The sequence below is a fragment of the Arvicola amphibius genome, chromosome 14 (genome assembly GCF_903992535.2).
Source record: "Arvicola amphibius chromosome 14, mArvAmp1.2, whole genome shotgun sequence".
NCBI classification, from domain to species: domain Eukaryota; kingdom Metazoa; phylum Chordata; class Mammalia; order Rodentia; family Cricetidae; genus Arvicola; species Arvicola amphibius.
In genome coordinates this window covers 17,397,343-17,407,162 of record NC_052060.1, presented here as the reverse complement: position 1 = coordinate 17,407,162, position 9,820 = coordinate 17,397,343, and the positions used below count along the sequence as shown (strand labels likewise).

The window sequence follows — 9,820 nt, the reverse complement described above, 5'->3', positions numbered from 1 at the left end:
AGACAGAGACGACAAATGTTTGGGGAGATGGATATGTTTTTTCCGATTTGAATATCACATAATATACACACATACTGAAAGTGTATGAATAGTTATAATTATGTGTCCACTGAAAAAGATTTTGAAAATTTCCAAAATAGCATCATTTTCCTTGTTTTGTAGCTTTGGGAAATGGACCTAGGGCTTCATGCATCCTGGGCACTCACTCTCTCCACGTCTGAGCACCATCACCAGCCCTCCTTCCATTTCTCCTTTTGAGGTGGTTCTCACTTAAGTTGCAGACTGAACTTACTCTGCAGCTAAAGAAGGCCTGGAGCCTGTGATCCTCCTGCCTCAGCTTCCTGAATAGCTGGGATAAAAGGTCTATACTAAGGGGCCCAACTTTCACTTGAAAAAAAAAGGAAAGAAAAGAAAAAGAAACTTTAATTTCATCTGTAAAATTGGGCTGGAGAGGTAGCTCAGTGGCCGACAACTGGTACAAAGAGCCCAAGTTGGGTTCCCAGTGCTCAAAAGTTCCAGCAGATCTGACATCTTCTGACCTTCTAAGGCGTCTGCTTGCAAGTGGCACACATGCGATTGGATGTGCACGCACACACACACACACACACACACACACACAAACACACACACACACACTAAAGTAAAATAACTAAGTCTGGAAAATTATCTCTAAAGAAAGGGCTAGCCTAAGGCACGCGTGCACTCAGGATCACCTTTAAACGGACGAAGAGCGGCATTCAGCTGACAGTGTGCATTGCTACCGCCCACACTTGCACAACTCCTAAAGCTACCCTAAAACCCAGGGAAAACGCGTGTTAGTGTCTGCCCAGGACAAAGTTTAAAGGTGAGTAGCACACACTGCCGTTTTCTCCTTGCAGCAGGACGAGAGGGCCCACAGGCTAGGCAGCTCTCATCTTCAGCGATGCAAACCTTTCATACTGTCAGCCAGGAAGTCGGCACTGCATGGCTTTGTTTCCACCGCTTTAAAATTCTCAGCAACCCTATCAATAGAATCATGGGGACACGAAGGCTTAGAAATTAAAGGATTTTTTTTTATTGTTGCTTTAAGCAATTCTGCGGTGCCAGTGCACTCTACTGTTCCACTGAGAGCCACTGGCCTTTGGAAGCCTTGTACCCACACCCACCCCTACACTCTCCTACCCCACACACCCCTACACACACACATTCTCATCCTCCCTCCCTGCCTCCCTGCCTCCCTGCCTCCCTGCCTGCCCCCTCTCTCTCTCTCTCTCTCTCTCTCTCTCTCTCTCTCTCTCTCTCTCTCTCTCTCTCTCTCTCTCTCTCTCCCCCCCCCCCTCTCTCTCTGGCTTGAGGAAAAAGAAAAATGGGTCTAAGATGGACCATATAGAGACCCAGCTGTCAACTCCCCTCCCGGGCCCCCATCCTCTCTGCTCCTGCCATTGTCCAGCTGTACATCTCTTGCCAACACAGTTACTGCGTGTTTTTTTGCTTTCCTGGTCCCATTAGTTCAGACCTAGGAAGGTCTGAACCCCAGGCCCCTACCTTTACAGCACTGCATTTCTCGTGTTTCCGAAGAAGCTTGCCACCCTCTCACCCACGCAGCCCTTCCACCTGGTGCCTAGCAGGCCCCATCCTCAGTCCAGAGACTGAATTAGGAGGCAATTCTGAAGTGACCGGCGCGCTGGGCCATCTACTGCGCAGGCGCACTCAGAGCAGCCTTAGGCTCCACCTCTCTGGCTCTCAGCCGCTACGTCCCCTTGGCAACGCAGTACACAGTGCGAACCCGAATAGGTGCACTATGTGCTTTAGCAGAGTAGGTAATGAGAGTAGCAGAGGACTACAGAAAAGACAGCGGGAGAAGGGTTGGAAGACCAGGAGAAATGAACACGGAGGAAATACAGCTCGCCCCCTCGTTCCGTGGAGTTACGCTTGGTTCACGTAGTAAGAGCTGGCAGCCGGGTCATCCGATGCACCTGCCCCCATGCTTCCCTCCACCCACGTGCTCACCTGGAGTTTCTTCTCTTGATCTTTAGGGAAGACGGATAATTACTCCTTTGGAACACATCAGCAGAGGAAACTCTTTCCTCACTACCACCCCCCAACCTGGTTGGGGAACAAGTTTCTCCCTCTTAGGGGATCGCCCCACACAGGCCCTGGGTGTTACTCAGAAACAGACGTGAGTATTCTCCTCCCCTCAGTTTCCTATGGAAGGATGCACACGTTTCTGGTAGAAAAATTACTGTGTGTGGCTTTTTTTTTTCTGGGTCCCCACATGAGAAGGAGCCCCGGTCTGCAGCCAGCTGTAGAGTCAAAGTGTCAAAGACCACAATTCAGCACTTCCCATTCCCCCACTAAATGCAAGCCTTGGCTTTCTGTGATCCCTGCACAGTCTTTACTTCCAACATCCCTGTGGGCTGATGTCGGTTTCTTTCTGCTTAGTTCAGTCTTCGGGCTGCCTCTTCCTGAAAAGCAAATTCAGCTGTTACAGGACTCTGAAGATGGAAAGCACTGGGATTCGCAGAAACTCAATTTATTCGTCTATCCAGCCACACTTCTCTGCAAAGTTACTTGTGTTGTTTGTTTAACTGTACAATTTTGACTATATAAGAATCAAGACAAGGAAAAAAAACAGCAATGGCTTGCAGAGAAGTTCACATGGGGACATTCTAAATTCACACCGCTTACAATTGTGTTACTGATGTTTTTCTTCTCTCTCCTCCCCTCCTTCCCTCTTTTCCTTCCACTGGAAGTGGAATGGTTTGGCATACAACCTGTCTCGGATCCCAGCCAGTACGAAAGGTTATGCTCTTGGAGCCAGGACAGCAGTGCGGTTTATGCCACTCAGCAAGGTAACGTTCAGAGATTGTAAGGTGGTCCAGGTGGCAACATAAAAGGTTGAGGCATTAACACTGCAAGCAGAAAGTAACCTGGGGAGAGTGAAAACCAGTTCACTGAAGAAGTAGACCCAGGACAGGGCTTTAATAACCTAAAGTTAAAATATAGAAGCTGTGTTTATTTACATCACACTATCTTGTCAATTAAAGTACAAATTCCAACTTTTTCATTGTGTGTGTATCTGTGTCTGACTAGATTTCAAGTCTGATTGTGAGCAAAAGCAAAATCATTATCTTTCTCCTTTTTACTGATGAATTCTGAGCCTAGGCTATACCAGACCAGTATGCTTGCACTGAGCTGCAGCCCCTGGCTAAGCTTCTACTCTCCTGCTGGACAGTCAAGGACTAGCAATACTAACTATAAAAATCTCCCAGTGATGGACTGTACCAACTTGCTTTGATTCTTTAGCTATATTTTGTGTGTGTGTGTGTGTGTGTGTGTGTGTGTGTGTGTGTGTGTGTAAACCACACCCATATTTAGGTTTTTGCCTACTTAGGCCTATTTCTATATCTTTGACAGCCTGAACTGTAGCTGACTTATAAAGAGCAAGAAATGATTGTTTTGCTTTACCTTAAATAATTTGTGATAGTATAGATTGTATCTTATCAACCTCTAACACAATCCTTTTATAATTACAGGATGTGACACCATATCCAGGAATGTACCAGAAAGTTTGTACTTATAATGAGAAATGCAAACAAAGTTTTGCTCCATTTAATATCATGATGCCTCGATTTAGTACTGAAGTTAAGGGTGCTTCTTATCCTGGGTATGTCTCCTGTTTACTGTGCATTCCATAGGAAAGAAGTACATAAAGCAGGAATTACGTCCAAACTTTCCAAGCTAAACCTTTAAAGATTTGACCTCTAATTTCTCATTTCTCTGGTACTGTAGAGTTGTAGAATTGGTTATTAATTCAATAGACATTTACTAATGTGTCAGGCGCTTTTGAGGCTTCCACAGATAATTCAACATGCCCGCCAAACAGATATCCTGCTCTCTTGGAGAGTACATTTTAGAACCAAAGAAATCAGAATTAAATACTCAAGGAAATACCAACAGTAATAAGAATACTGGCCATACAAATTATTAGTCAAACTGTAACACTTCCAAGACTGAAGGGAACCAAGTGACAGTTCCCTCAGGACAGTAGCTATAAGCTAAAACTGTGATGAGCACAGCAGACCCTGCGGAGAACTGGTGCTGTCCTATGAAGACATTCGAGCAGATGATGATGTGATAGAGAGAGGAGCTGGGGGCGACTTTGCTTAAAGTTGCTAAGAAAAACACTCAGCAAATGTCACTTGGTCTGAGATCTGAGCAAATAGATTAAACCAGTCCTGTAAAGTGACTTGATTTATTATGTGGAGACAGAGCCTCCCAGGCCGAAAGAACAGCAAGTGCAAATTCTTTAAGTTGAGAAGAAATTTGATGAGATAGAAAAGGAAGACATTATCATTGTTAGGGTACAGTGAGAAGGGAGGAAATGTAAACAGAAAAGGGGCGGGCTGGAATATCTGGCCCTTGCAAGCCAGTGGGGTTTAGTCTAGATGCCTATGAACCTACTCAATATTCAACTGCAGGGAAAATTATCAAAGTCCAAGAACCAGACAATGCAAGCAACTTTTCCAAGCTTTGGTTAAGGAAGTTTAAGCATTAGTCTTGATTCTATATCTTTCTAAACTATTCCTTACAGTATAGTCTACAACAGCTTTACAAACACAGGCAATTCACAAATAATCTCATTATTGAGAACCAAAGTAACTGGTTCTGCTTTGCTTCTTCCGAGATTGCAGGAACGTTGTCTCTGCATGTATTTCACCATGTTCAAATTGTGGGCAGTACTAACCCATCACCGTGGTGGATCTCATAGCGCTCACAATCCTGAGATCTCTGGTCTTTCAGCTAAGGATACTGAGTTATAGAAATATGTTTGAGTCCTTTACTTGGATGTTGAGGCTGGTTCTCTTTAACACTAGCAACCTGATTAGAGACACACTAATGGGAAATGACACTCACATTTGCCTGACATTGAAAGGTTAGTCTTGTTTTTCCCAAGGAAGGTGGAATTCAAGGTCCATCTTCAACCATGTCTGTATGTTCATTTCTAGCCCTGGCACATACAATCCAGAGAAGAAGTCACCCCCAAAGATTGTTTGGCCGATGAAATTTGGATCTCCAGACTGGTGTCAGGTCCCATGTCTAGAGAAAAGAACTCTAAAAGCTGAGGTAATAAGATTTGGCTGCTAACGCACCTTTCTGTCCAGTACTACCCTATATTCTCATTTGTTCTTACCCAGAAGTTTGTAAGGAAAATTTGAAAAGTTCATGGTCCCCTGAAGTTATATTTTGTGTGTATGTCAATGTGAGGATAGTTTTGGAAACTCATCTGCGTTAACTTTTTATAGATAATTATGACTGGCCAAATATCACATTTCATCTGATCCTTAGAAAAGGGATTACCTGCACCTGCTAATTCCGTAGGGTAGACATGGAAAAATATCCTATATGATTTAAGAAGATGCTGAGAAGAGTAATGATCAGGTGACTGGGCAGCTATAGTCCACATCCATGACTCCTTCTTCATTGTTCTCTCTGACATAATGTGTGTGTTAGATCATTGGAGAGCTGGAGAACATTCTGAGTAAGAGCTGGGAAAGTACTACCTGTCTTCAAACGGGTCCAGTGTTGCCTTCCTGTGTGATCTTTAGGACTTTTCTTTATATTGGCTTTCTTATCTTTTTTTTGTTTCCAGTTTATTTATTTTTTATTAAAAATTGCCATCTCCTCCCCTCCTCCTCCCCCTTCCCTCCCCTCCCCTCCACCCATACCCCCACTCCCTCCCTCTCCAGGCCAAAGAGCCATCAGGGTTCTCTACACTATGTTGAGTCCAAGGTCCTCCCAACTCCCTCCAGGTCCAGGAAGGTGAGCAACCAAACTGACAAGGCTCACACAGAGCCCGTCCATGTCGTAGAGACCAAGCCCATCGCCATTGTCCTTGGCTCCTCGGTCAGCCTCCACCATCAGCCACTTTCAGAGAGTCCGATTTGGTCGCATGTTCCATCAGTCCCATTCCAAGTGGACTTGGTGGTCTCCCATTAGTTCTGTCCTGCCGTCTCAGTGGGTGAACACATCCCTCATGGTTCTGACTTTCTTTCTCATGATCTCTCTCCTTCTGCTCCTCATCAGAACTTTGGGAGCTCAGTCCGGTGCTCCAATGTGGGGCTCTGTCTCTATCTCCATCCATCACCAGGTGAAGGTTAAGGCTCACAGTGAGCCCGTCCATGCTGTAGAGTTCACATTCATTGCCGTTGTCCTTGGTTTCTCAGTCCTCCTCCACCGTCAGCCACATTCAGAGAGCCCGGTTTGGTCCCCTGTTCCATCAGTTCCATTCCAACTGGACTTGGTGGTCTCCCGTTAGATCTGTCCCACCGTCTCAATGGGTAAACGCACTCCTCACAGTCCTGACTTCCTTGCTCATGATCTCCCTCCTTTTGCTCCTCATCGGAACCTTGGGAGCTCAGTCCGGTGCTCCTATGTGGGGCTCTGTCATTTTCTCCATCCAATGCCAGGTGAAGGTTCTATGGTGATATGCAAGATATTCATGAGTATGGCAATAGGATCTGGACATTTCTGGCACCCTCTCCTCAGCTGCCCAAGGACCTAGCTGGAGGCGTCCTCTGGACACCTGGGAACCCCTCTAGAGTCAAGTCTCTGCCAACCCTAGAATGGCTCCCTTAAGTAAGATATATAATTCCTTGTTCCCATATCCACCCTTCCTATATCCCAACCATCCTATTCCCCCAAGCTCTTCCCATCCTCCACTTCACACTTTTCTCGCCCCAACCCCCCTCCTCCCATCCCACTCCACCCCTATGTTCCCATTTTTTGTCCGGCAATCTTGTCTACTTCCAGTATCCAGGAGGATAACTATATGTTTTTCTTTGGGTTCACCTTCTTATATAGCTTCTCTGGGATTTTTACGAATTATAGGCTCGATGTCCTTTATTTATGGCTAGAACCCAATTATGAGTGAGTACATCCCATGTTCATCTTTTGGGGCCTGGGTTACCTCACTCAGGATGGTGTTTTCTATTTCCCTCCATTTGCATGCAAAATTCAAGATGTCATTGTTTTTCACCGCCGAGTAGTACTCTAATATGTATATATTCCACACTTTCTTCAACCATTCTTCCACTGAAGGGCATCTAGGTTGTTTCCAGGTTCTGGCTATTACAAATAATGCTGCTATAAACATAGTTGAACAGATGCTTTTGTAATATGATTGGGCATCTCTTGGGTAAATTCCCAAGAGTGGGATTGCTGGGTCCTGAGGTAGGTGGATCCCAAATTTCCTGAGAAACCTCCACACTGCTTTCCAAAGCGGTTGCACAAGTTTGCATTCCCACCAGCATGGATGAGTGTACCCCTTACTCCACATCCTCTCCAGCAAAGGCTTGGCTTTCTTATCTTTAAAATGAATTTAATAATATAATTTATCTGGCCTTGTAAAGCTAACTAACAGATAATATGGAAAAGCATTTCATACAGTACATAGAATATATACTTAGTGTGGGTTTGCTATTGTAATTCTAGGTTTATGTTTTCTTCTTAGTGGAATTTAGGATTAAATCCATAAATATTTGTTAAATGCCTAATATGTGGATATAAGTGTTAGGATCTATGGGTAACATATAGTTAAACATATAATCCTTGACATCAAGATGTTGACCAACTGCTCAAAAATTTCCAAGTAGCCAGTTCCTAGCATGATGAACTCCAGAGTACAATGTTCTCAGTTATCACGAATGTTGAATCACTACACCTCAATTCCTATTGGGTTGGGCTTTACCTGGGCCACAGGTTCCACTGTGAGGTTCCACGTCATAGTCAGGAAGATCAGAAGCAGAGGACTCTTTCTGGGATACTGAACTAGACAATGTTCTTTTATTGCAGCTGTCCACAGACAAGGACTTTAGAAAACATCGGAACCGTGTGGCCTACTTTAGCCTGTTTTACAATTGAGAAGTAGGCACTGTCTTCACGAGTTCTCCTGACTGCGGAACCTCCGGAACTGAGGATGGGACTGCCCTTGTACTTCTGGGTTTCCTGGGCCCTCTTGTCTGCCAATTCGGCATCCAGGGAGGAGCGAGGGTCTCACAGTCACCCTACAAAAAAATAAAGACTGGTCCAGAATGTTACTACTCTGTCTGTCTGTGGTCTAATAGTGCTTGTTGGGTGTCCAGACGTGTAGTTTCATTTTTGAGAAATACCCAGGGATGCCTTAACCACTGCCTTCAGTTCTTGGGCATCAGTCTTGAATGTTCTACCACTAGTCCTACAACTAGGTAAATCTTAGCCTGTACATGTCAAGGTCGTAGATAGAATCTGAGCCCCCAAGACATGGGATTTTTAAATTCAAGTTACAACATTTATGTTAGGGGAGTCCTTCCAAGATTTATGAATTCCCTGGCATAGGATGAAAATTTTCTGGTTCTATTCTTTCCTAGATTGACATAAACCTCAAATAACCCAAAAAGTTCCAATTACCCATGACATGGCCTCTTTAGTCTGTGTGCTGAGTTCCTACTTAGTATCAGGCAGAGTGAGAAACAATGGGTATATCCTAGGAATGAACACACACCTAAGCTGAAGTCTGAGACTCCACAAGGTGACAAGGAGGTTAGGTGTGCCCCTTCTCTAAATTGCCCCTGAAGGTTTACGAGTACATGTTAGGGTATGAAATAAGAATTCACAGCAACTAGCCACAGTGGCACACACCTTTAATCCAAACACTTGAGAGACAGACAGCTTCCTAGACTACATACTGAGTTCCAGGACAGCCAGCACTGTATAGAGAGACCCTGTCTCCAAAATTAAAAAAATAAATAAATAAAAATAAAATCCACTGGCTGAGGTGCCTATTTAACACATCAAAGTAGACATGGCCACCAGGTTCTCCCTGTATCCCTTCAGTCCCTACCTATTACAGAACCCTTCTGGCTGGCATACCCCACCCCCTACCCTAAACTTCTGAAATCCAGGCTTGGTTCCCCTTCCCTGTATAATTCAGCCATTTTGGTTACCTGCCCCTTTTTGGTCTATCCTTTATACTCCTGGCCTCTTGATCTGGCTCTTCCCTATCCCCTCATCCCTCTCCTCACAAGGCCCAGCTCAGGATTGTGTTCACTCTGGACTCTCCCAGATATTTCTGCCTCTGGCTATGATCTCCTTTTTAATCAACAATAAACCTTCTCCACCAAACCTAGGAGCAGTCATGTCCTTTGTTTTTATTTCTTTCTTTCATTCATCTAGTGCCAAAATCACAGGGCTGGCATATATAAGTTCCCTTCCACAGAACTCAACCCTTCTGAACCAAGCCACCGATTTTATTCTCATAAGGTAATGTATGGATCATTAGTGTCTGCTGGCTCCTGTTACCCATCAAATTTGACCCCAAATTCTAGAGTCTGCCTTCTCAGCTACTTCTCCCCTCAATGTGTGAAGTGATTACTTACATTGTTATAATATTAAATAAAACTCAGGAGTCAGATATTGGGGTAAAACCTAATAGATCCAAAGGGCAACAGAGGAATGATGTAGTTACCCTGCCTCTCCAGGTTTCCCAGATCGAAAAGGACCTCGTGTCTGTCTCAGTACCTCCCTAATACTTTCTGTGCCCCCCATCTCAGTCCTCCAGAGCTTCTATGGCTAATTCTGGTCAGCCAATCGTTGACTCCGCCCTGTGATTCAAGGTAAATTTTGTTGTCAGTCTCAGAGTGTTTGTGCAAATACATATCCCATGTTTCTTCCCTAAATAAAAATGAAAGGTTTTTAATTCTAACACAGTTACAAGCTATATAAAAAAGAACAATTATCAAGTAATAATTACACTAACAATGGCCAGTTTATTTGTATTTAAAAAACTCAGAGGGCACCCAGA

The 9,820-nt window shown here is 44.4% G+C and overlaps 1 protein-coding gene across 1 annotated transcript; it reads left to right on the top strand.

Moving 5' to 3' along the window:
- The first annotated feature begins 1,802 nt into the window (after positions 1–1,802).
- Positions 1,803–9,035, top strand: Pifo (primary cilia formation). Its single transcript, XM_038310838.1, has 6 exons — positions 1,803–1,923; positions 2,016–2,158; positions 2,733–2,831; positions 3,516–3,646; positions 4,989–5,106; positions 7,834–9,035. The coding sequence occupies exons 1-6, from the start codon at positions 1,803–1,805 to the stop codon at positions 7,900–7,902; spliced, it is 681 nt and encodes a 226-aa protein (XP_038166766.1). The 3' UTR covers positions 7,903–9,035.
- Positions 9,036–9,820: the final 785 nt, after the last annotated feature.